Below are 27680 nucleotides of genomic sequence, written 5' to 3' on the forward strand. Positions count from 1 at the left end.
AGAAGGCAATTACTTAATGAGTACAAGGTGTTCTCCTGGGATGATGGAAAAGTTTCAAAGTTACAGACAGGTGGTGGTTGCACAACATTGTAAGTGCACTAAACGCCAGCGAATTGTACACTTTAAAATGGTTAATCATACGTCATATGATTGTCACCTTAACAAAAAAAAGTGTGTATCAGAGAAAAATTAATTATTAAATTAAAATTAATTCAGCCTTTGCACAAATGTTTGGAAGAGTTGTTTGAAATGTTTATATTCCAAAACGAGTCATGGTTTACTACGACTTAATCAAACGGACAATATGAGACCCCAAGGACAGAGCTTCCTGAAGGAAGCGTGGGTGGGCACAGTCTGCCCTGCACGGGAGGCTGGCTCTAAGAACATGGCAACTTCATGGTTTTATCATAAATGCCAACTCTATTTATTCAATATAGTAAATATTGTTATTTTATAATAGAAAGCTACTTATATGTAATAGCTTTTAAATCAACGGCAAGTGCCCCCCCATCCTTCAATAGTAACAGACTGTGGCCCAGGATGGAGGTCCCCACGCTTGCTTTCACTCCACAGAACTCAACAACGGTCCAGTGAGCAGAGGCATTCAGTTGTGGGAAATAATTTTAAAAGATCTTTTTTTAGGAAAAAGCCTTTATTCCTATGTTGGATTTTGTCCTTTCCCTGTCTAATGGAGAGTGGCTTTTCTTTTTCGTTTTCCTCCTTCTCCCCAAAGCCCCCCAGTACATAGTTGTATATTTTAGTTGTGAGTCCTTCTAGCTGTGCCATGTGGGCAGCCACCTCAGCGTGGCTCAGTGAGTGGTGCTAGGGTCCGCACCCAGGATCCAAACTGGTGAGACCCTGGGCCGCTGAAGCAGAGCGCGTGAACTTAACCATTCAGCCATGGGGCCGGCCCCTGGAGTGGCTTCTATATGAAACACCCTCAACACAAACACAATTTTAAGTACTATATTACTGACTCATCAGTTACTCCAGGTCACAAGTAACTCTCAACACTGCCCCAACTGTACGCCTCAGGGTGTTTGAGTTTTGTAAAACGTCACTTTCTAACACATGCCAATAAGGGGCCTCTCAGCTGGATACAATTCTGTTAATAAATTACTGAGTGTTTTTGAATAAAAGGCAGTAAACAACTACAAAGTATATTCGGTGGTATTTTAAATGCCAGATGTGAAGATCAATGACAGGTGTCTGCCCATCTGGGCATGAGGGAAGCACTAGGTCAGGACCCCAGACTCAGATGGCTTTGGTCAAGAAATGCAACTGGCAGTCAGACTGGGGTTGGAAAAAAAGAGGAAAGCAAATTACTTAACCGATGGAGCGGGCAATCTTTTAGACTATCAGTCCACAGAATAAAAACAAGGGACACCAGTGGGAACCGCTGAGGAGAATCCAGGACGCCCCGGATCTGTGGGGACGTGATCCTCGGCGGCAGATCCAAGCAGCAGTCGAGGGCTCCCACCTACCTCTTGGCCGAGGCTGGGGATTTGGCCACAATCACCGCATTCCTGTAATCCGGGATCTGTGACAGACAAGAGGGGCGTTACTGCCACGTCTCCACAGGGCTCTTCACACCAACAGGCAACAATCAATAAAAAGGAACATTCTAATGGACTCCAAAATGCCATCTGGTCACTTCAAAGTTTTTCCAAAAACAGAGAGTTCAAAGTCAAGTTCTCCTTTGGAAAAATGAAGAAATGTCTACCTAAGAAAAACATATTATTAAGGTCCGACCCTCACAGACTCTTCTAAGGAAAAAGCAGGGCTAATGAGTGACTGGCTCAGATCTCCCTGCCAGCCCACACTGATAACATGGGGGAAGGATGCTTTCATAAAGTCAGCAGGAAGGCCTCTCACAGATCCCAGTTACACACAATTGCCATCCAACCTGAATCGGGGGTAACCGTCAAATTCCAAATCAGTGCGCTCCAAACCCATGATTCAGCGCATCTCAGTCAGGGCACACTGAAGAAACCAACTGTCAAAGGCCGGTCGGCAAGGACTCGTCTGCAAAGCTGTTAAGAGCCCTTGAGAAAGTAAGTGAAACATCAGCCTGCTTTGCAGTCTTAGAGTTGAACATTTGAAGTGACCTGTGCTGGCGACGATTTCAACTGAACATAGACCCATCACCAACCTCTGAGAGTTTAGAAGACAGAACTAGTTTAAAGCCGAGTGGTCGTTCGTTGTTTCTGACTTCAGCTCAGCAATATTTTCAAATTGTGTTCTTGAAATTCAATCAATTCAAGTAAAGTGTATTATTTCATTCAAATATATCCCCATTGCTTTTTTCCTCACAATTACGCAGATCAATGAATTTAACATAAGTACTTAATAACATCCAGCACCTTGTACAATGCCTAGCACACAGGAAGCATTAAATAATAAATAGCTAGTAAACGAAGCAAAAACTGATTGATATATCCAGCATAAGCACATGGATCAGATGTCTCTCCAGGAAAGCTGAATTTATCCCACGCTATCAGAGAATAAGACAGCAGAAACTATTTTCATTTACACACTTTTCCTTATTTTTGCTGCAAGTCCTTCTAAACTGTTTTATGTTCTTCCTTGCCACATCAAACATCATCAAACATCACGAAATCCGGCCAAGAGACTAAATAAAAACCAAGGAAACAGTTAATAAAGCAAATAAAAGGAGACTTTAAAAGAAAGGACTCTTCAATAAAAACAGGTCTACTGTCTCGTCAGGGGTTAAAACAGGAAGTCATATGCATAAAGAGAGAGCAAGCTGTTATGAAAAAAACCAAAAAGAAATCTAGAAGGTGGAAGTTATGATGGTCCAAAGAAGGAACTCAGTAGCTGGCTGCCTGACGGCAGAAGGGACACAGCTGGGCAATCAGGCCAAGGGATTTTCCCGCAATGCAGTATATGAGAACACGAAACTTGAAAAGGAAAACCAAAAAAGTTAAATAATATAGAGACTAGATGCAAAATTTTCAACATCTAACAGTTCCCAAAGGAAAGAATGAAAAAAAAGAAGGGATGAAATAAACTTTAGGACAAAAGCTCCCAGAGAAGGAAAGTAGCCCACTGAGTACCTACAAAATGAATGGAAAGTCCCGCTCAGACACAGCATGCTGAAGCTTCAAAACCACAGTAAAAAGAGAAAACGCTATTTTAGACGGGGGAAATTCCGCCCCACCCCAAAAACCACATGCTAAGATGCTCAATCACACTAGGAATCAGGGAACAAAAAAATTCAAATACTACAGTATAGTTTTGCCCATTAAACTAGCAAAATTAAGGGCATGGGGAAACATGTACTATCATATGCTCTGCTAGTGGGGTGTAAATCAATGCAGCCCCTTCAGACAACTGCAATTTTCACGGTATCTATTAAAATACCAAATTTTCAGAAAATTGCAATACTATTAAAATATTAAAAATGTAGATACTTTTCAATTAAGCAATTCCACCTCCTAATATATCTCAGGAAAACACTCATCTAAGTACTCAAAAAGGTTAAGTACAAGAATTTTCAATGCAGCATTACTTAAATATTTTTTGAAAATAAAATATTTCACTTAAAAGAGTGAAAATTAAAACAATTTAATATCCAATCACCAGAGGGAAATAGTTGAAAAAACTGTGGTTCGTTGAAATTTGTGCTTTAAACATGCAGCTATTTAAATTCACATTAAACTTAAGTAAAATGAAAGGTTAAGTTCTTCAGTCACACTAGACACATTTCAAGGACTCAATAGCCACATGTGCCTAGTGGCTACCATACCAGACAGCAGACAGAACATCGTCACAAACAGAAAGTTCCACTGGAGATCACTGATCTAAACTAGGGAACATTATGTAGCAATTCTAAAGAGGTAAACCTACACATCTTAGCAGGAAAGACCTCCAGACACCAGCAGAGAAAGCAAAGGACAAGCTGCAGAACAAGGTAAACAATATGTCGATGTGGTTTTTAAAAAGCAGCCACAAACCAAAATCTCTAACTGTGCACATAGATAAGGAGGTAAACACAAAGAGAAAGACCTGAGAGGATACAGGACACAAGGCAGGCTGGGAACAAAGGTCACCCTGCAGAGGGGCCCAGGACAGGGGCGGGGTCCAGGGCCGGTGCTTTCTCAGTACCGTCAGCATGACTAAACACAAACACGCACGTCTCTACACTGCCATCATAAAGATAAACATTCATTTTTCACTTTTTAGACAAAGATTACTCTTATTATCAAGTGGAGGGGGAAACACACTACATGTCATATAAGTCTGACTTCTAGACTCTGCTGTAATTTTCCCCTGAAGCTTTAAGGGAAAACATCCTCAGGGCTCGTGTGGAACCACAAAGAATCAACCGGCCCTACACCCCGCACTGCTCTGCTATACCCCGCCCCCTGGCCCTGGGCTTCCGTCTCCTGCCGTATTTCATTTCTGTGATCATGAGAGTGGCTTGATATAAACAGAGTAAGAAGAACATGGGGAAATGCAAAAGCAACTCAAGAATCAGAAACAGGATAGCTCTAAAAGTTCCTATGTAAAAAACTGACGAGATGGGATGGGATCTCTACATACAGCATAAAACTACACTAGTAGCCCTCCTCTTCATAATTTCCTTAAAAAATCCTGATGCAGACCAATGACTACCAGAACTATCACTACAATATTTAGTCATTTTTAAAAAACATGTACTATATTTAACCAACACCCAAACCATATTTTGGGTCATACACTAATGTGTCTACAATTTGGATGTCTTAAACTCAGTAGTGTCTTACAGTCACCACAGGCCCAACAGCTGCGATGTGCTTTTTTACCCCTTCACACGCACGGAGGAGGCCAAGGCATTCCTAAGGTCCTCGCTTCACATGAGTCACAGGCACTGTTGGTTCTATATGGGCTGGGTTTAACTGCCATTTACAATGTCTCCAGAAAGAGTTCACCATGATTCTGCATTAAATGAAAAGTTACCGTGCAAGTAGAAAGACACAGGAAGAGGGCAGCACGGAGTAATTTCATATTCATGAATCAAATGGTCACCGCTAGAAGAATGACCACAATTCCACGTTTTCTTGCAAGGCAACAATCAAGTGCTTTACGAGACCTAAGGAGGAGGACTCAACACCAGAAGGTGAAGCTGTGAAAGGACTGAATCTCAAAAGGATGCCTAACACACGCAGAGCAACACAAGAGAAGGCAGGAGAAACCGCCAAACCCTCAGACTAGATGACAAAGTTTCAAGCCAAAGAGCATCCAATTACAACTCTCACAGAAAGTGCTTAAATTCCAGTGACAGCTCAAGAGAAACAGAGTGTGAGCTGTCACACAGGGAAGTGTCAGCATCAAAACTTGCAGAAGAGGATCACTAAGTGACACAACGGCGTTGCGTCATAGTATAATTGGCAGTGTTTTCTTCTTTCTTGATGACACACATAACATAAACCTTAATTGATGACATCTTAGATTCAGTAAAATACGGTCTGTCTACCCCACTTGAGACGCTCTAATACATGAAAACAAGTACACTACAGAAAAGAGAACAAAATTCCTTTTCAACAGTGAGCTCCCTATGGTATTTCATTTTTCATGGTCTGTTTTAATTTACTTTTTAAGAAGGATTTTGAAACTAAAATGTTTGGAGTTATCACTCTTAGCTCACCATCAAAAACACAGAACCGTTTCCCTAGTTTGCTGAACCACAAACAGCATAAGAGAGTTCCACCCTGACTTCTTTTCCACAATAAAACCTAAACTGGGATTTTCCAAGTGGCAGGCAGCCTCACCTGAGACCGAAGGGGCCTCAGAGGCGCTGGAGGAGCCGTACACCCGACCTCACGAGGGCGCTCAGCCTTGACCACAGACTCAAGGGTGCCTCTCAAGAGCACTAGGCCACGGATGCCTCGAGATGCCAGCACACAACACGCCTGGTACCTTGAGTGGAAACCTCCCCCAAAGCACCAGATAGAAACATTAGCCTATGAAAGTCTACAGCACCCTCTGTTCCTTCCAAAACTACAGGTTTCTTTATCTAGATGATCCTTAACTGCACCATGTTCTCCTGCGCACTCAAGTCTCAGCCCTCACTCCTCTCTGCCTGGACCCCTTTTCCTCCCCCATCAAGACACTGGCCGTTGCTTGCTCACCCTTTCTCTTCCTCTGACCTGAGAATCATATTCAGGTAAACCATATTTTCAGTATAATTTATAATTTACAAACAATATTCTATATTGTTTTCTGAATTTATTAGCATTTGTAGGTTCCTTGTAGATTAACTTTAAAGAAAACAAGCAGAATGTTTTATATTTTCCTCTTTCAAAAATACTTAAATTCATTTTCACTAACGAGTGTCTATGTTAATGGCTGGAGGATGGGGAAGGCCTGTACTCTTGACAGAAAGAAGCTGCTCAGAAATCTATACGTCGCCATCTTTTAAATATGTAAAAAGTTCCCTGGAAAAGTTATTAAAGAGAGAAATAATTCATGTGAGGAAAACAGTTCCTAAAAGAGCAAAATAGCTAAGTGCATTATAAGTTAACATTTTAAAAGGCTTCTTAAATAATAAGTCACACAACTGCTATCATATCAAAGAATAACAAATATAACTATATTAAAATTGTATATAATGTCTGATTTGTCCCAGGAATGCAAGAGTGGTTCAAAATGAGAGAAATCAATCACTATAATACACTACATTAATAGAATGAAGGAAAAAATCCACATGATCATCTCAATTGATGCAGAAAAAGCATCTGACAAATCCCATACCCTTTCTTGATAAAAACACTCAGAAAACTAAGAACAGAAGGAAACTCCTCAACATGATAAAAGGCATTTATGAAAATCCTACAGCTAACACATCAGACTCGATGGTGAAAGACAGAAAGCACTCCCCCTGGGGTCAGGAACCGACACGGACGCCCACTCTCACCGCTGCTGTTCAACAGTGGACTGGAAGCGATCTAACAGCCAGAGCTGTCAGACAGTAAAAGATAAAAGGTACCCAAGCTGGAAAGGAAGAGGTCAAACTGCCTCCATTCACAGATGATACGATCTTATACACAGAAAACTCTAAAGAATCCACACACAACACAAAAAACTATCAAAGCTAATCAATGAATTCAGTAAAGTCACAGGGTACAAGATCAACACACACAGGTCAATCTCATTTCTATGCACCAGCAATGAACAATCCAAAAGGAAATTAAGAAAACAATTCCATTTACAATGGCATCGAAGAATAAAATACCTAGTAATAAATTTAACCAACAAAGTGAAAGACTTGTACACTGAAAACTACAAAGCAGTACTAAAAGAAACTAAAGAAACCTGAATACACAGAAAGACAACTCATAGTCATGGTTGGAAGACCTGATATGAAGATGGCAAACTACCCAAAGTGGTCTACAGATTCAATGCAATCTCTATCAAAATTCCAATGCCCTTGTTTTTGCAGAAACAGAAAAGCCAATCCTTAACTTCATATGTAACTGAAAGCCAATTTCAAAACTTACTATAAGGCTATATAGTAATCAAAATTGAGTGTGGTGCTGGCATAAGGATAAACACATAGCCCAATGGAATAGAACTGAGAGTCCAGAAATAAGCCCTTCAATGCGGAAAAAACAGTCTTTTCAACAAATGCTGCTGGAACAACTAGACAGCACATACAAAAGAATGAGGTGAGATGCCTACCTCACACCACATACAAAAATGAACTCAAAATGGATCAAACTAAACATAAGAGCCAGAACTATAAAACTCAGAAGAAAATGTAGAGGTAAATCTTGATGACCTTGGATTTGACAATGTTTTCCTAGAATTAAAAGCAAAAGCATGAGTAACAAAAGAAAAAGATAAATTGGACTTCACCAAAGGTAAAACCTTTTGTGCAACAAAGGACACTATCAAAAAAGCAAAAAGACAAACTACAGAATGGGGGGGATGTTTGCAAATCATATATCTGATAAGAGTTTAGAGTCCAGTATACATAAAAAACTCCTATAACTCAATAAAAAGGCAAACAATCCAATAAAAAATGGGCAAAGGATTTGAACATTCATCCAAAGAAGATATACAAATGGCCAATAAACACACGAAAAGATGCTCAACATCATTCATCATTAGTGAAATACAGATCAATCAAAACCACAATGAGATATCACTTCACAACCACTAGAATGGCTATAATCAAAAGACCAGAAAATAAATGTTGGTAAGGATATGAAGAAACCGGAAATCTTATACACTGCTGGTTAGAGTGTAAAATGGCGCGCCCACTCTGGAGAACAGTTTGATGGCTTCTCAAAAAGTTAAACAGAATTACCAAGCGACCAAGTAATTCCAAACCTAAGTATACATCCAAGAAATGAAAGATATGTCCACAACAAAAACATATGTCCACTAAGAAACATGTAAACAAATGTTCACAGCAGCATTACTTACAACAGCCAAAAGGTGGAAACAACCCAAATGTCTATCAACGACTAACACATAGTGATATCTACATACAATGGAACGTAATTCAGCCATCAAAAAGAATGAAGCCTTTACAGGCTACAACGGTGATGAATCTCAAAAGCATTAAGCTTAGTGAATGAAGCCAAACACACAAGGTCACATATTGTACGATTCTGTTTATATGAAATGTCCAGAACAGGCAAATCCACAGAGACAGAAAGCAGATTGTGGTTGCCAGCAAATGGTAGGGAGGGAAGGACAAGGCGTGATTACTTAAAGAGCACAGGGTGTCCTTCTGGAGCAATGAGAAAGCTGTGGAGCTAGAGAGAGGGGACAGTTGCACAACACTGTGAATGCACTAAATACCACTAAATTGTGTTAAAACGGCTGATTTTGTTATGTGAATTTCATCTCAATGAAAAAAAAGTCTGAATATGTCTGCTTATCAAGACTCCAAAATGAAAACAAAAAGACAAGTTACAAACTGAGAGACACACGTAAAAAAATTCTAACTGGCCAGAATCAAGAATTAAAAAATGGGGCTGGCCCCGTGGCCTAGTGGTTAAGCTTGGCACACTCTGTTTTGGGGGCCTTGCTTCAGTCCTCAGCACAGACCTATACCCTCAGCAGTGGCCATGCTGTGGCAGAGTCCCACATATAAAACAGAGGAAGACTGGCACAGATGTTAGCTCAGGGCCAATCTTCCTAAGGAAAAAAAAAAGGATGCCTACAGCTTAGAAAGAAATACACAAAACAAACCATTAGGTAAAAGGCATTAAGCACTTTTTCACAGAATAGGAAACAGATGAAGATGTTCAACTCCGTAAGTCATCAGAGATATACCCACCAAATGACAAGATACCATACCATAGCCTTTCAACTGGCAAAAAGTTTAAATTCTGATAATATAAGTATTCTTTTATTTTTTACTTATTTTCAGTAACATTTCTCATGCTTTTATTTTTTTAAAAACTGGCACCTGAGCTAACATCTGTTGCCAACCTCCTTCCCCCCCCACATCTTTTTCTCCCCAAAGCCCCCCAGTACATAGTTGTACATTCTAGCTGTGAGTGCATCTGGTTGTGCTATGTGGGACGCCACCTCAGCATGGCCTGACAAGCGGTGCCATGTCCACACCCAGGATACAAACCAGTGAAACCCTGGACTGCTAAAGTGGACCATGCGAATCCAACCACTTGGCCACGGGGCCAGCCCTTCTCGTGCCTTTTTATGTGAGGAAGATTGGCCCTGAGCTAACATCTGTTGCCAACCTTCCTCTTTTTTTTTTCCTTCCCAAAGCCCCGTACATAGTTGTATATCTAAGTCCTTCTAGTTCTTCTAAGTGGGAATTTTGCCACAGCACAGCTTGATAAGCAGTGTGTAGGTCCACACCCAGGACCCAAACTGGAGAACCCTGACCGCCTAAGCAGCGTGCACAAATTTAAACACTATGCCACCAGGCCAGCCCCCTGATAATATAAGTATTGGAGCAAAGACGGATCCACAGGATATCTAATTCATTGCTGGCTGGAAAACAAATGGGTATAACTGCCTGGGAAAAATTAAACATTCACACACCATACAACCTAGCAATCCCACCCTTGGTATATAATCAAGATACACTTTCACTTATGAACCATGGAGACACACATGAGGATGCTCACAGGAGCACTATCACAACAGCCAAAACCTCATGAATCAACTGTGATAACAGCTGCATAGTGGGTGTTTTTCAGCAGTCAAAATGGACGAACTGTGACACGGAACAATATGGATGAAGCTTACTAATGTAATACCAAGTGCAAAATTCCCAAAAATTGCACAATTTGATTTTTCAATAAAGTTAAAGAATATATATATTTTGTTTTTGTCTTTATACATATTAAAAACATATATTTAAATATGAATATATATGAGATAAAACTATATAAAAAGGAACTTTTTTATGGTTTATAGTTTTATAAACTATATAAAAACTATACATAAAACTATATAAAAAGGAAATTAAGAGAAGATAAAACAAGATTCAGGATGATGGTTCCCTCGGGTGGGAGGAAGCAGGGGATGGGACAAAGAGGGACCACAAGAGCTTACGACAATGATTCTGGTTTTCTTTTTGGGTCGTAGGGTCATGGATGCTGACTACTACAGACAGACGGACAGAGAGACAGGCAAACAGACGGATACATAAAAGAGGGCCAGGACCACACCTGGACCAAATGATGAGAGCGAGTTATTTGTCATGATCATAACTAGTCCAATTCTAGGTACCTGAGGTCTAAAAGAAGAAAAAGCAATTTGAAGAACTTAGCAAAAGAAATAAACTGCAGATCAAGAATTTTAAAATAGACTGAATTACATTTATAAAGTAAGGTAGTACTTTAAGCAGGAAACATTGAGTTTTAGTCCTTTATGGGCAGCCCAAGGAAATGGAAATGTATCTTTCAACCTTTAAACAAAATGTTAAAATAAAAAAGTTTGAGCTAGCTCACCTCTTCTTGAATATACTGTAATAAGAAGGGAGATGCTCTTAAATTATCGACAGGAATATTGAAGAAGCCCTGAATCTCCTTCTGGTGTAAATCCATAGTAATAAGATGAGTTAGACCTTTGAAATAAAGAAGATACAAACATATAAATGGTTTAATAACAAGTTTGAAATAAGTACTATATAAAATACTATATGAAATACAGTATGAAATAAGTACTATATGAAATACTATATATAATAAATTACTATTAAAAAGTGCTCTCTCATCAAAAAAACTGAGCATCTTTATTTCTCAGATTTTCTAGTGCCATAAGATTGTGAGATAACAGAAAATATATGTACTGGTCTCTGCCCCCGGTTCCTGGCACAGGCTCCTAAAACCCTGGTCACATCCTAAGTGACAAGAGCACTAGGAGCGTCTTTCGTTCTCTTGAGGTGACTTTGGGGGGACTCCTGGATGGCTCCTAGGTGGGGGCTGGTTACCAGAAAGATCAAGACATGATCAGAAGCTTGGAACTGTCAGCCCCACCTGCCATCCTCCAGAGAGGGGAGGGGGCAGAAACGGAGTAACGATCGATCGTGCCCACGTGAGGAAGCCTCCTTACATTCCCAACAGCAGAGGTCTTGGGGAGCTTCCAGGCTGGTGAAGAGGTGGAGGTTCAGGGAGACGGGTGCACCCTGAGAGGGCACGGCAGCTCCACGCCCCTCCCCACACGCCCTGCCCTACGTATCTCTTCCATCTGGATGTTCACCTGTACCCTTCATCATATCCTGTAATAATAAACTGGTAAACTGTGAGTAAACAGTTCCCCTGAGTTCTGTGAGCTGCTCTAGCAAATTAACTGAACCCAAGGAAGAGGTTGTGGGAACCTCAGATTTACAGCCGATCCGTCAGAGGCACAGGTGACAACCTGGAATTGCGACTGGCATCCGCAGATCGAGGGTAGGCGTAGTCTTATGGGACCGAGCCCTTAACCTGTGGGGTCTGACGCTGTCTTCAGGTAGACAGTGTCAGAATTGGGTTAAATTGTAGGACACCAGCTGGTGTCACAGAGAATTGCTAGGTGTAGGGAAAAACTCCACACATTTGGCGTCAGAGCGAAGAGTTCTGTATGAGTAGTAAAGGAGACACACAGGGGTGGGAACTGGGCTCTTCCCCACTCAGAAGGGAAAGGCTGGGTGGTTTTTCTTACACAGAGATGCATGATTTTCACATAAACTAGCAAAGATAAAACTAACAAAGAAATGTCTCTGATAATCCTATTAGAGCAAATCACATTTCCTTGAAGTTTCCTTAACAGGCGTGGCAAAGCCACATTAAAACAAACATTGTCTTAAGATATGAAGACAAACTGCACAGGCCAGTAACTGGAGAAGATGAAGAACCTTTGCCCCCACTGGCTCCTTAAAGGATATTTGAAATGATCACCAAAAAAGTATAAGGAAAATTCAATTGGAAAAATTTTTTAAAGCAAAACTTGCCCCAAAGAGCAGGAAAGTGAGCCTGGTGGCCCACCCAGGAGCAAGGCTAGAAGAAAAGGGCAGACCGTTCTGGAAGGCTCAGTGAGCCAGCCTGCTCCCTTCAGCCAGCTACCTGTCACAGGGTCCTCCAAAGAAGCCAGCAGACAGGCCCGTATCCCAGCAGGGGAGAGGCAGGCAGGGGCTTCCCAGACTGGGGCGCAGCCTTGCTGCAGGGACACTCCCGTGCTCCGGGTTTTCAATAGCATATACTGTTGAGGTTGCTGGGTTTCTGCTTGTATCAAATTTTGCTTTGTTTCTGCCTTCTTCAGAAGGTTACAGTAGAAAATTTATTCTACAGTAAGTGTCTGTGTTAAAATGCAGTGAAAAGGGACTTTTATTCTTTGCTGTCTGTGCAAATGCTCCGCGATATGTACATAACATTTCGGTCAACAATGGAATGCATGTGTGACGGTGGTCCCGTAAGACTAGTCCCACATAGCCTAGCTGGGGAGTGGGCTACACCATCCAGGTTTGTGTAAGTGCACTCTCGGATGTTTGCACAACGACGAAATCGCCTAACGACAAATTTTTCAGAATGTGTCCCCGTCACTAAGTGACATGATTGTACACACACGCACATGTGCATGCACACACACACAATATCAACTCTGAAGATTATTTAGAAACAAGGGGGGACACAGGATGTTACCTGAAAATGCACAACACAAAATAATACATATGGTTTGCAAAATACACGAACCTGTCCTGGGAAAGGCAAGAGGCTGAAATAAAAACAGTTGCTGCGTGAGAGTAGTCGGTTCCAAATGCCTTTCTCCCCTTTAAAAATGACCTACTTGTGACTGTAACTTGTCATCTCAATGTAATTTTTATTTTCTTATTACCCTTGTGTTTTAGGGGGTTGGGAACAGGAGAATTCTCTGCACTGTTTTCTCATTCTAAATTAGTCGTCTCTAAAAGCCATATCACTGTTTTCACTCTGTTCAGCATTCTAGTTTAGTTAAGACAAGGCTCTACAATTTCTAAGGTAAAAATAAAACTCCCAGGCCCCCAACAAATCATCAATACCTGCCACTCTTACCAGCTTTGCACATCATGGAAGCCAGCAGCTTAGAGACGATGGAGCCTCTTTTCCTCATCTTACACTGTTTGCTGTAAGGAAAGTAGGGGATCACGCCGATGATGCTTTTGGCACAAGAGGTCTTACATGCGTACACCATAATCAGGAGCTCCATGACAGTGGTGTTCACATCCCTGCGACCCAAGAGACAGAAAATCCCAGAAGTATAAGATGCTTGATAACATATCCCTGGTCCAACAAAGTGTCAGCATATACAACTCATGCCTCTACCAAGACTTAAGGCTCAAGACACAAAAAAGAAACCAACAAACTTCCCTGTCCCAGGGCCTCCATCAGTTCTCCCGACATTCCCTCTCAGCCGATGGCCCCACTTCCTTCTTTACTGACAAAACTACTCAGTCAGAAGAGAGCTTCCACGGGCCCCCACTACCACATGCATCTGTACCCTACAAGTCTGCTGCCCTCAGCCATCAGAGACGAACTTCCACACCAAAGTTACTCTAAAACTAGCCCTCCAAAGCACACACTAATCCCCAGCCCCCCTTGCTCGCTGAAGATACTGCTCCAGAAATGCTCCCTCTCACTCTGTCATCAACTTGTTACACTCCCCTGGCTGACACCCATCAGCCCATAAACATTCTGTCATTTCCTCCACTAAAAACAACTCGTGACCGCTTTCCCCACTGCCCATGTCTTTGCTCTCCCGTGCAGTACACCTCAAGAGAGTTGTCTACACTGGCCCACTCCACTTCACCTACTCTCATTCTCTCCCAAACACGTTCCAATCCAGGTCATCAGTGACCTCCAGGGGCTAAATCCTGGTCACCTCTCAGTCCTTCTCTCACCTGCGCATCAGCGGCGTCACACGGTTGCTCCCCTTGCTCCCCGACACACTCGATTCACTTGGCTTCCAGGACTCCCCTCACTGTTCTCCTGCTCTACTTTGTTTCTTTTGCTGGCTCCTCTTCTCCCCAACTTCCTGTCCTAACACTCATTCATTTGTCCTCTTCTATCTCCCCCATCCTTTGGGCTTCTCATCCAATTTCACAGCTTTATAAATGATGGAGACTCTCCAACTTAGAGCTCCAGCCAAGCTTCTCTTCTTAGCTCTAGTCTAACAATCTCACCTGCCACTTGACAATTCCACCTGAACGTCTGTTAAGACATCTCAAAACTTAACACATCCCAAACAGAACTGCTCTTTGCCCCCAAAAGCCGGCTTCACCATGAAACTTTTGCCATCTCAGTTGATGAGAATGCTGTTCCCCCAGTTTACTCAAGACAGAAAACTCAGAGGCATCCTTAACTGCTCTCCTATCCAGAAAGTTCCAGCATCTCAGCACTCTGCCGCTGCCCTGGGGCCAAGCCACTCTCCCTCCTCAATGAGGGGACCGTGAGAGCCTGCTCCCACAGGGCTCCCTGCCCCTCCAGCAGTCCCTCTGCAGTCCATTCTCCACACAGCATCCGGTTAGATCTTAAACAGAAAGTCAGACCCTGCACTCCTCTGCTCAGGACCCAGAAATGCTTCCCGTTTTGCCCATGGCAAAGGCCCAAGGCCCTTCATGACCTGCCCCTCGCCCCACCTCCCTGCCCTCCACATCTGCTCCACGCTCCTCTCTCAGTTCGGCCACACTTGACACCCTGTCAGTCCTCACTCCCACCTGAGGGCCTCTGCTCTTGGTGCTCCCACCACCTGGAATGCTCTCCTCCCCAGCTGGCCACTGGCCTACTTCCTCACCCTCTTCCAGTTTTCGTCAAATGTCACCTCAATGAAGCCTACCCTGGCTGCCCTCTCTCTCACCACCATCACTCCCTATTCCTTGCCACAATGTTTCGTTTTGTTTTTCTATAGCACTCATCACCTTCTGACAAACTAGATAATCTACTTAGCTATTACGTTATCTGCATGTCTTAGAATACAGACTCCATGAGGACAAGGATCTTCATCTGTTCCACTCATGAATGCATCTCACACGCCTGTAACAGTGACAAGCATATAGCCGACATTCAGTAAATATGTGTAAATGAGTGAACGAGCGAACGGAAACACTGAACATTTGGGTGAATAGGCCCTCCGTTAACGAAGCCTGACATGTGAGGAGCGAAAGCAGACTTTCAGAAAGCATTCTGTGTGAGAGGGCAAGAGCAGACAAACCAGCAGCAAGGGGGAAGTTACACCGGGTGCACCGTTCTTCTGTGAGCTGGTAAAAGGCTTTCCATCACTAAACTCAAATAATGAACTTGTTTGAATTACAGGAAAAGTTAAGTTAACAGAAAGAATTTTCTTAGTTTAAAATTTTTCTTACACTCCTAGTGCCTACCACTAGCCCATACTAACATGAAGTATAAGATGTACCTGACAACACCAAACCTCAACGTCCACCGTTTCATAAAGACCACAATGTCCAGGCTTTCTGCAACCTGGACAAGGCTAGCACAAGCCTACAGCACAGTTCAGAACAGAACTGCAAAATGAGACATGCAGAGAAAATTGAGGGGATGGTTTTGGCTAAGAGATAAGAAACTGACAAAAGGCAAGGGCAGAACGGTAATAAGAGTGTTGAAATAAACAAAAAGAAAGAAAGAAATAGAAGGACTTGGAAACAGGAAGGATTACAAGAGTCCGCCACGCGAAGGCCTGATTTCCAAGTCCAGGCTACCCTTCAAGGCCTACCTCTCCCCTCGGGGAACACGCACAACCCCTGTGCATCTCCCCAAACGGAATCACGCTCGTCTCTGAGGCGATCCAAGTCCTGCAAACACCCAGGAGCCAGAAGCAACATGAATTGTTCTGTGCTCTGCACTCTCCCCGCCCCGATGCTGGAGGGTGGAAGGTAAGGTGTGGGCACACAGGGTCCTCCCCCAGCACCCTGGCCCTGCAGCAGGGGCAGCGCCAACTTGATGCCCGCAGCCCGGCTCTGCTGAGGGTCCTAAGCGGCACGGAGCAATGAAACAAGGGCACCATGGCAAAGGCAAGCCAGCCCTCCCCTCTTCACATTACACGTGCTCTCCGGGACAATGGGACGCAATGACAGGTCCCCTATACTCCTCTTACCAGAAGAGTCAGGTGGCTTCAAGATTTCATCCCGATGAACAAAGACCAGGATAGACATGTTCAAAATCTAGGTGAAGATACCTGTGTTCCAAGTCTAAAATCTCCTGAAATTTGGCTCTTCTTCCCCTTTTTTGCTATTTATTATCATACATATAAACATGAATTTAGCAGGCAGCAATTTCTGGAACCTCTAAGCTCAGAAACAGTGCACTACACAAACTGATTTCTAGACATCATTGAAAATCACTGAGTGAAGAACTTTCATACACGGAGGCATTCGGGGACAACTATGGACAAGGTGGCATTTGACCAAAAAGTGGCAGAGACAACCTCGCGGCACTGAATCTTCCGTACCAGCTTACGAATTTCTGACCTCAACAACTTCCAGAACACACATATGTCAAATGTCATACCAGACAGGAATACACATTCCTTCAATATATTCTTTTATCTTATCAGCTTATTTAATTTATGCAAATAAGTAGAGATCGTTTTTAAATGATCTGCAGTAAAGGCTTTAAGAACCCCAAGTAAGCAAACTCCTCTCCTCCTGCCTTTTTTTGGAACTACAAGAGCTTCTCTGCAAGTTTTATAAAATTCTGGCAACTGAAAGGAAATTTAATGGGTTCTATTAAGGTTATTTCCACCCTTTAAGAATACTGAAAGGGGGCCGGCCTGGTGGCGTAGTGGTTAAGTTTGCATGTCCCACCTTGGCGGCCCAGGGTTCACAGGTTTGGACCCTGGATGCAGACCTAGGACCGCTTGTCAAGCCATGCTGTGGTGGCGTCCCACATAAAACAGAGGAAGACTGGCACAGACGTTAGCTCAGCAACAATCTTCCTCAACAAAAAAAAAAGAAGAAGAAGAAGAACACTGAAAGAACACACAAATGTCAGCAGTTATGTCAGAAAAAATAGCAGAGTAAGATATACGAATTTTAAAACTATCTTAATTCTTCCTGTCTGGCCAACTCTTTATTGTTCTCAACACTCATGCCCAAACAGAAACACAGAAAGCAACAACACTTTTATTGGAAAAGTACTCACTTTGAAACAGTTTGGATGATGAAAACATCTTTTCCCCTCACGGATTCTTGAATTTGTACTCTTGTTTCTGGCAGGAAAAGGAAAAAAGAAGGGAGGGGTGAAGAAGGTATATAATTTACATTTTTAAAAAATCTGCATAATTTCCCAATGTTATAAAATATGGAAACTGGAACTATTACAAACTCCTGAGGCTGTAGATGCAATAAAGGATGATGAACACACTGCCATTAATCACATTTTTTAAAACATGTGAAGTTACATGACATGCTTAAGACGGAATTACATTTCTGACCTGAAACAAGTAAATCTACGCCTTTCACTTCTCACAAATAAGCACTAAGTGCTGTAAAACTCTGAGCAGAGTATCTTCAAAGGAAATTATATACTCATTCATTCAACCAGCAACAATTAAGAACTTATTAGGCACAAAATGTTATAATGATGCTGTCAGAGTAAAGACAAATAAGGTCTGATATCCCTACTCTGGAAAGACTCGTGAGCAGCCACCAGGAAACAATTAAACAAATCCAGAATGGAACAGTGTACAAGTCAAAACCTTCAAAAAGTCAATATCATGGGAACAAAAGAGAAAAGACGAAGGGACTGCTCTAGATTAGAAGACACTGAAGAGAGAAAAACCACATCACTTGAACCAAGAATCTTGGTTTGAAAAAAACAATAACTATAAAAGGCTCTTTAGGACGATCAGGAAAATTTGAATATAGAGTAGATATTAGATGATGAGAGAATTATCCTTAATTTCTATAAATGTGACAACGGTAGAATATTTATGTAGGAGAAAGTCCTCATTCTTAGCAGATGCATCAAGCATTCAGGGGCTAAGGGTCTGGATGTCTGCAACTTACTTTCAAATGGCTCCACACATACATATTCATACAGCAAAATGTTAACTTGCTAGGTGATAGACATACATATGGGTATTTGCTGTACTATTCTTTCAACTTTTTTATAGGTTTGAATATTTTCATTAAAAATGGTGGAAAAAATACAATATGGGTTTACAAAGGAATGGGTCCCATGGAAAGAAAATGAACTCTGGAGCTGGGGAGATCTGGATTCAGTCCTGACTTGGCTCCTTCCGGGAGCTCGTACCTAACATCATCCCTGACTCACTTCTCCCGTATCTGGTAACAGGAAGGAATTCACGAGGTTAGCTCCCTCTTTCCTTCCCCACAGACACCACACACTTTCTCCCTCATTCGTGAACCTGAAGGCTGGACCAACCTCCTCCTGAGTCTTCCCCCAGTAGCCCTCCTTTAGCCCTCCCTTCCAGACTAGACAAAGGGCATCATCCAAGTCCCTTCCCCAAACTCTTCCTGCATATTTTCTTTAATCACACTTTTTTCCTACTGAAGCCATATGGGGGATATTGGGAAATAGGAAAAAGAGGCAGTAATGGAGAAATAAATAGAGGAGGAGCAAACTCTTTTTGCCTTTTCATCAAAGTCTCTTGTAAGTTCTCTAAGATTTAAGAACTTGACAAAATCCTGCAGTGCAAAAGGAGAGGGAAGCAGTATTTAGTGAGCACCTACTTACTATGTGCCAGGAACTCTGTTAGGCACACAATTACCCCATTCAATCCTCAAGACAGCCTACCTACCTGCAGTCTAGAAAGGTTAAATGACTCGCCAAGGATAAGCTGTCTGACTCTCCAGCCCGTGTAAACTGTCCATCGCTCCTGCTAGAATAATTGCAGATATCCACCATTTCTACAGAAATTACAAAGATTAAGTAATGGGTTTTTTACAACTTGAGATTTTTATGTAATGACGTAAATCAATTGGCAAAAAGCATTTCCTAACAAGATTTCATGAAGTCTAACCCATGGCAGCTTATGCAGAGGTAAAGAATAACAACCAACTAATGTTGTGGCCCCACAGGATTTACTCATCCTGCCTAAGGTGACATCCATTCAACCACCTACAGGCTGACATTTGCATTCAGTTGGCCAGCAGGTCATGCGTCTCTGCAGTCTTTGTTGGATAAGGTCTAAGTGTGGAGTTCAAGCCCCGCCACAACCCAGAGCAGGCGGGAGCTAAACCGCCATCACCCACCTGCCTGCCTGACTTCCCACTAACAGAACTCACTCCACACCGAGCCCAGCGGTTTCAACAGTGGAAGATGAAGGACTGAGCCAGCACGTCACACTCCACAAAAACATCAACGTTACGCACGTCCAAGATAGCTCACCTCTGTTAGGTTCCTGGTAAACCTGCACTTTGCCCATCTCCACCCCCAGCCGCCTGGAGAAGAGAAAGGGGGAAAAAGCTGAAAAGGTAACAGAATAGACTCAACTTCTTTACTATTTAAGGATGACTCATAAGTTGATAAAGATAAAATAAAATAGAGGTACTCTTACTATAAAATTTAAAGTAGATATTAAATTGTTCTGTCACTCCATTCCCTAACCCCTCACCCCCACCTCATGCCCACCCAAGACGGCCTACACAGTCCTGCCTGCCTGCCCCACCAAAACATGTCCTTGTGCTCTCTGTCCTCCAGCCATGTTGCCGAGACACACCAACACCTCCCTCAACACTGCAGGGCCTTTGAACCTGCTGTCCCCTCTGCCTGGAGGGCTCCACCCCTAGACCCTCACTCGGTGGCTCACTCAGGTTTCTCAATCCACACACCATCTCCTCGGCTTAAAGGCACCTGAGTAGCCAAGCTGAAGCAGAGCAACTGGCCATCACTCCTTTCACACTGTTTTCTTCATAGCACTGATCCCCATCTGAAATTATCTTGTTTGCTTTGCTGACCTGCTTCTTGTCTGGCTCCCTTCTAAATTTAAGAAGAAAGGATCTCGACCGGCTTATTCACTGTTAATCCCCAATATCTAGGCCAAGGCCTAGTACACAGTAGGAGTTCAACGTTTATTTAATAAATAACGAAAATTACACTGAACTAGAATCTATAGACTATTTTTATATAGTATACATGTCACGGTTCTTTATACTCATCTAATTCTACAGATATGTAGCACCAAACACAATCTATGGCACTCATGAGGCACTCAATAAATGTCTGCTGAATAGATGTGCAGGAGTTATGACAGTTTACAAAAAGGTAAGCCCTTAATATATACGCAACATGCAGATTAACTATAAAAGTTCTGCTTCCAAGTGTAACAATCAGTGCTAATCCAATTATCAAATTTAAAACATCACATAATGAATACAGATTTAATGGTATGATTATAACTCACTCAGCAATCTTCTTGGAAAGCTCCATACACGATGAATTAGAATTTGCTGAAAACAACACCAGACCTCCTTTGGTTATATTCATCTTAGTTTCTAATTCAGGCGGTGCCACACAAAACATCAAAACCTTCTTGGTTTTCCAATTCTCAGAGCCTAGAGGGATGTAAAATATATTAAGAACTGCCATATGATATTAAATACACCTGAATGGATCTTTTTAATAGCAAATGACTTCAGTTGAAGGAAATCAGTTTTTACCATAATGAGGTGTTTTATATTAAATACATATACGGACAAATATAAAGTTCATTTGGATTTTAAGGTTCCAAATTCACGGGAAGACGTTATCGTAAGATTTAATTAGTTTTCACGACCACTGGGAACAAATGATAAACTTACAAGAAAGGCGGAGCTGAAAGCTCAGTGTTTTCCTCTTTGCTGCTTCAAGTCAATTATGGACAAACTCCTTTTATGCTCTGACAACAAAATTCCTCCTGGATTGACACACAGAAAAATGGCAGCGCCATTAGCAGGGACATGGACTGACTGATCCTTCAACAATGACTCAACAGCCCCTCTCTGCCCAGCTTCCCCTGTAACGTACTCCCAGAAAGCTCCCCGGCCTTGCAGCTGCCTCTGCGATGCCCTGAGTCGCGGCTAAAACTGACCTTGTTATCTGCGTTCTTCTCGACTGGAACAAAGGCTGATCAGATAATAACATTACAGGAAAGTGAAGGAGTACCCGACTGACAGGCAGCAGGGCACAAACAGAGAAGAGCCTGGCCCCTGAGTGCTGAGGGCTGAGGTTCTCTCCGAGGCTGTCAGCGTGCTCATCTGCCCTCCACTCTCTGGGCTGTCCTTACGACCACGGAAGGTGCAGGACCCAATGCAGGAGCAACAACCTAGCGGGCTGCGGGAGACGGGCGCTCCCCGGCAAGCCCACGGCATCTCCCCAGTGGTATGTTTACTCGGGATGGCTCTGGGAAGGTTGATGGAGGTTATGAAAGGGCTGAAGGTGAGCAGATCTTTTCTGTTATTCTTAAATTTTAATTACACAAGTAATTCACACTTTCATACCTTCTCCTTGTAAAACATTGAAACGTGATAGTTTAGGCTAAAGTCACCAGCCCCGATCCCAGGCTCTTCCTCCCCACCTTCCTGGAAGGGGCAGTTCTTACTAGTTTGATATGGACACCATCAGGCCTATACACACTCACACGTGACCCCCATAAAAAATATGCATAAAAATACACTTGTAACATAAAAAAAGATCATCATACAAATCTAGCTATAATCTGCTTTCTGTTAAACAATATATTTTGACAATGCAGGGTAGAAAGTATAGACCCATCGTGTCCCTTTTAACCACTGCCAGTATTCCATGGTGCAGAGAAGCCGCGTTTAGCAGGTCACCATTCTAAACAGGCCTCCTGTACAAACGTGCATGTCTCTGCAGGAGCCGCAGGAAGGGAACCACTAGGTCATGGAGTGGTGCAATTCCTGGTCCCACCAGCGGGCCAGGAGAGTGCATTTCCCCGCAGAGCGCCTCTTCAGGGGCGTTCCACAATGGGAGATGCGGAGTGCTACAATGGAATGTACCTAAGGTCTGTGAAGTACAAATGGAAACGGAGGCAGAACTGGCCAAAGCCCAAGGAGACCAAAGAGGACCACTAGAGTCCACCGTGGAAAGCGGCTTTGGAGCGAGGGCCATGCAAACTACAGCCCACGGGCCAAATCAGGTCCTTCCAAAGGCTATTTCTGTAAATAAAGTTACACTGGAACACAGCCACACTCACTGTTTACAGATTGACTACGATACAACGGCAGAGTTGAGTACAGGCTACAAAGCCTACAACATTATCTGGCCCACTCCACAAAGTCTGCTGACCTCTGCTTTACAGCACAGCAGGGGGCAGAGTGGCTGGTGTGCAGGAAAGAAGTAACGTACTTAATCAACACTGAGTTGGAAGAGATCTTAAGTGTCTTCTAACACCTTCTCTCAAGCAATATGCGTCTTTATTTAGGAACAGAGAACACAGATTGGAAAAGGAATCAACAACAAAAACAAAACCTTCTCCTGAGTTATAAACACAGGCTTTGGAGTCAAACTCACGCTTGCCCCTTGGCTCGTACTTCTCCTTGACTCACTGCGAGGCCTCGCATCCACTAACCTCCCTCAGCCTCTCTTCCCTCATCCATCCAACCGTGAATATTGACCTCACAGGGCTCCCGTCAAATTAATTTCTGTACTTAACACAGTGCCCCACGTCTGGGATATGCTTAGTAAATGGAAGCCACGTACAAATCGACTTGAGTATTTTGTTTATCTACCAAACAAGTATAGTAACAGGCAGGGAGCAGCCATCGTTTTACATCCCCCACCCTTCAAATAAGAAGCTTCTTAAAGCACAACGGAATCCTTGAGAAGACTCGGAACACTTGGAATGAAAGCATCCGAGGAGTAGGAGGAGACCTGGAACATCACTTGGCCCATCTACAGGACTCCTGCCAAGGAGCCACTCCCAACGCCTGCGCAGCCCGAGCTTGAGGCCCACATCCTGAGCGCCACGCATTGCAAACTCCTCCTCAGGACACTCTAGGATTCCTCTCCCTGCAGCCTCCAGCCCCTGGGCCTTGCCCTTTCCTAGAAGACTCACGGGAAACCCCACATTTCTCTTCCACAGGACAGTCCTCAACCTCTCTCAAGACGGCTCTCTTGCCTCTGTCTTCTCTGCTCCAGGATATTTCCTGGAGCCTTTCCTTACTGTCGTGGTTCAAACGCCCTTCATCACCGACTATGGTCTGAAGCTCCAGTCTTCAGCCACCAGTTTTCTACAACCAAACCGAATCTGAGCCCACCCTCCAAACGGCGCGGCGGGGGAGTCCATCAGGAAACGGTTGTCCACACAGTCAGGCTCGGTGACGGTTCATTTCACAAATTGTTCAAACACAAAGGCTGTTGCTAGACTAGTTCTTCTTTTCCCTACGGGAAATCCAAGTGGTGCTCTTCACCACGCTTCAGGAAGCATTTTAAAGATTATCCTCAAAAACATGACGACGGCCATAACGGGGCTGGCAGAAGGCTCACTAGCGTATGCCTTTAGTGTGAAATGGACAATAAAGAGAACACTCCCATTTTTCCCCAGGAAGTACAGCTGCTTTTACATTCTTCTAAATGTACTCTAGAATGCGTGAGAATTATTTGCAATGTGTGAAAACACACCCTTTACAGAGAACCTCAGCACCTTTCAAAAAGCAAATCACGCTCCTCTTTGAATGGGCGCTGACATTCTGTTCAGTCTCACAGAGGAAACCACACTGAAAGGCCACTAGCCCCGGATGTGCTGGTGGTCATTCAAACCGCACATCCACATTTCAGAGGAGGAAGGCTCACAGTCTGGTCTGCCAATTTCCCTCGAAAGTCTGCCGTGTAAACACCTCCCATCCACAGCCAGCCAGAGTGGGAGCGCAAAGACTTGGGTTCGCCTTCCACGTGACCAGCCACCAGGCCTTGGGCAGGTCACTCGCCCTATCCCCTCCCGACGACAGAGATAACCCTTGGTAAAAACAGCTTCCCCCACCAGGATCTAAGGTCCAGGACAGCAGAGATTCTGTTCACTATGATATTGTCTGCTGTACACCCAGTGCCTAGGACAGCACTGGCAAGCCGGAGAGGCCTAGAGGCTGCAACAGATGTTTGTCAAGTAACAACTGTTGGTTGAACCAAGCCTGACCTCACTGAGTTGCAATCACTTAACAAATGGAATTGAAAGTAGTTTGCAAACTAAACGACATCATAATGTATAAAGAATTATTATTTTTATTAGTGACCTCCCTTACTCAAAGAAAATCTGCTTTCTTTTTAATACCAGTATCAAAGAGAACTTAAGGGCAGACCTAAACTGAAGGAATGTTCCACGCCTCTGTGATCCCAGGCACTTTGCTCCTGCCTCTGTCAGAGTATTTTTTTACGGCTGACACCATTTTCTGAGTGCTCTGAACTCTTACAACCACTCAATCAAGCAGGTACTAGAAGCAGACCCATTTTAGACACGGGGGAAGTGAAGCCTGGAGAGGAAACTTACTCGAGGCTGCATGGCCTCGAAGCGGCGGTTACCTCGGTTTCAGTCTGACTTGTAGCACAGACAGTTATATACCACAGCAGGCTGCACAGCCTGTCCCGAGACCACGCAAAATGTCCGGATACCTAGCTGAATCCGCATCACAGTGAGCAGAATCAGACAAATATCCAGATTTTGAAAACCATCTATAGTAAACACACCTTGTTTGGAAAACAATTTATATGGAGTGCCAAAGAAAGAACACATAACTTTGATCCACTATTTCCCCTTTCGGGAATTTATTCCAAGGAAAGAAAGAGCTATCTGGTCAATGATGGTCACTGCAAGATTTTTTTAAGAGGAAAAAAACAGGGGACATATGGAAAGGTTTCATAATGGGGTAATTAAGTAAAACTCTAAACATACATTCAATATAATAAAAACGGCAAATATCTGAGACTACGCAAAAGTGCTTATGTTAAGTGACTAAGAGGACAACTGCGTCTACTCTAATCAAAACTGGGTAATAAGGGTACAGACCAGGTCAGACTAGGAAGACGGACGAGAAGAAGGGTATGCTTTAGGGGGGGTTCAATAATGTGGGTGAATTATTTTTATTTGTGCATTTAAATTTTTTAAACATTAGAAATTACACTTGCTCACGCCCAAATCCCCATTCCGCATTTCCTTATTCCTAACAAAAGCTAAACGCCCCAACTGCGCCAATATTAAACTAAGGGAAAAGTGCTTATCGTCAACGGCGCATCCTGAGGGCAGACACTGTAAAGCAGAACGAGATGGAACAACCGCATCCCGGTGCTCCGTGCCCTCCGCCGGGCGAGCGCTGAGCGGCCTGGAGCCCGTCCCCGGCGGCCAGCGACACGCGCGCGACCAGCAGGCCCGAGCGAGGCGAGCAGCGCTTCTCTCCGAGCCGCCCCGCCGCAGGCCTCGAGCCGGGGCCGCCGCCTCTGCCGGGAGGGCGGGGAGGGGCGGGGGGGGCGGCGGGCCGGGGGTCTCCCGGAGCCCCCGCCACCGTCCGCGACCGCGACCAGCGCGCCGGGGCTCCCCGCCCCTCGCACCTGCGCCGCAAGTCGGAGCCCGCCGGGCCGCGCCCCACTCGCCGCCGGCTCCCGCCCGCCTACCTGGCCCCGACCCCAGCCCCGGCCCCGCCGCAGCCTCTGCTGCCGAAGGAAGAAAGCGCCGGGCCTCCAGGCGGCGTCTCTAGCAGCAAGATGGCGGCTCCCTGCGCAAGAACGGCGGCCGCGGCTGGGGCCGGGGGCGGGGCCGGGGCGGGGCCGTGGAGGTGCCAGGCGGGGAGGGGGGAGGAGGGCGGGGGCGTGGCCCACCCGAGGGGGCGGAGCGGGGCCTTCCTCCAGGATAGGGAGGCGGAGGCGGGGCCGGGGCGGTAGGAGGCGGGGCCTGGGCGGGCGGGGGCGGGGCCTGGGCGGGCGGGGGCGGGGCCTCTGCCGGGCCCAGGATGCTGCTCACCCCCGGCCCGCTGTGAAAGTGAGAGGCAGGTTACCAGGCAACTGAGAGCGCCCGAGCATGAGGTTTGGAATTACAGATGTCTGGGTTCCAGTCTTTACTGGCCTGCAGCCTTGGGCAAAGTGACTTCACCTCTCTGAGCCTCAATTTTCTCATCTGAAAAATGGAGATCATAGTAGCGCTCGTCTGACAGTGTTGCGAGGATTAAGTGCGAGAACACTGCAGAGCTTTCAGCACCGTTCCTGCCATATAGTAAACGCACAGTTGTTACTATTATTATTATTTGCTTTGTTGCCCCTTCTTTTATTATAAAGGAATTGTGCTTTTGCTCTCCATTGCCTGAATTCTTTATAATTTAAGTATGCTTTCCCTTTATCATATATGTGACAATATAACAAACACGTATGTAGCACTTACCACGTGTCAGGCAAGGTGCTCTTAAGTGCTTACCATATGTTACTGTAACTTATTTAATCTTCACAAGAGTATTAGGTAGATATTAGTATCTCCATTTTAATAGTTGTGGGAACTGAGACATTGACATTGAATATCTTGCCAAAGTAGGTAAGAATTTCCACCCAGGCAGCCTGGCACCAACGTCTGCACTAAACCAACCCAACCCCACACCGGCTCTCCAATTCTGCTTTTATTTATCACAAGAGTGAGGCATGCAATGCTTCATCCGAGGCTGCACAGCTGGCTAGAAGCAGCCAGTCCTCATAGTGCAACCTCTCAGTTTATGGTCGGGGCCTACAAGCATCTCCATTTGTAAATTAAGACAGTGAGAGAAGAGAGAGAGAGGAATATAGATGGGCCGGTTGAGTTTAAGCTGAATCTAAAGCCCGTAGGTCCCTGGACTTTTCAATTATGGGGCCAATAAATCCCTCCCTTCCTGCCTCTGAAGCAGTGTGGATTGGGTTTCTACCATTCGCAGGTGCCTGTGTGTTCTTCCCCTCTGTTTACTTCTCTTTGTTCTTTCTCACCAGCCTGGTCCTCCAGCACTAAACTATTGGGCCTTTGCACATGCTGTTCCCGCTCCAGGAATGCACTTCCTCCTGCAGGCCTCACCCCCTTAACTCCTACTTAAACTACATCTCAGCTCAATTGTCATTTTCAAGCCTTTCCTAAACCACTCCTCCCCGAAAAAAACCTATGTCATGTACTTTTCCTTCACTAAGCTTATGATGATTGCTAATTCTTGCTAATTATGTATATTTATTTGGATGGTTATTTTATAAATATCCCCACCCCAGCCGCCTGAGTCAGTAAGCTCCCTGCGGGCAGGCTCTTCGTCTCTTTTGCTGATTGCT

The 27680-nt window shown here is 44.2% G+C and overlaps 1 protein-coding gene across 5 annotated transcripts in view; it reads right to left on the reverse strand.

Moving 5' to 3' along the window:
* PRPSAP2 (phosphoribosyl pyrophosphate synthetase associated protein 2) overlaps positions 1–27680 on the reverse strand; it is a 55149-nt gene that overhangs the window by 21679 nt on the left and 5790 nt on the right. For 2 of the 5 annotated variants that reach the window (XM_070228301.1, XM_070228302.1), the window contains 7 exons: positions 21224–21318; positions 20827–20977; positions 19812–19864; positions 17601–17667; positions 13500–13672; positions 10941–11056; positions 1485–1540 (listed from right to left, as the gene is read on the reverse strand). In XM_070228301.1, the coding sequence (XP_070084402.1) occupies positions 1485–1540; positions 10941–11056; positions 13500–13672; positions 17601–17667; positions 19812–19864; positions 20827–20945 (584 nt within the window). In that variant the 5' untranslated portion in view covers positions 20946–20977; positions 21224–21318. Of the gene's footprint in view, positions 1–1484; positions 1541–10940; positions 11057–13499; positions 13673–17600; positions 17668–19811; positions 19865–20826; positions 20978–21223; positions 21319–21492; positions 23759–25964; positions 26183–27680 lie in introns of those variants that run through there. The other 3 variants (XM_023653631.2, XM_070228298.1, XM_070228299.1) reach the window with 3 other exon arrangements.

This window comes from Equus caballus, chromosome 11, assembly GCF_041296265.1.
Source record: "Equus caballus isolate H_3958 breed thoroughbred chromosome 11, TB-T2T, whole genome shotgun sequence".
In the NCBI taxonomy this organism is placed as follows: Eukaryota; Metazoa; Chordata; class Mammalia; order Perissodactyla; family Equidae; genus Equus; species Equus caballus.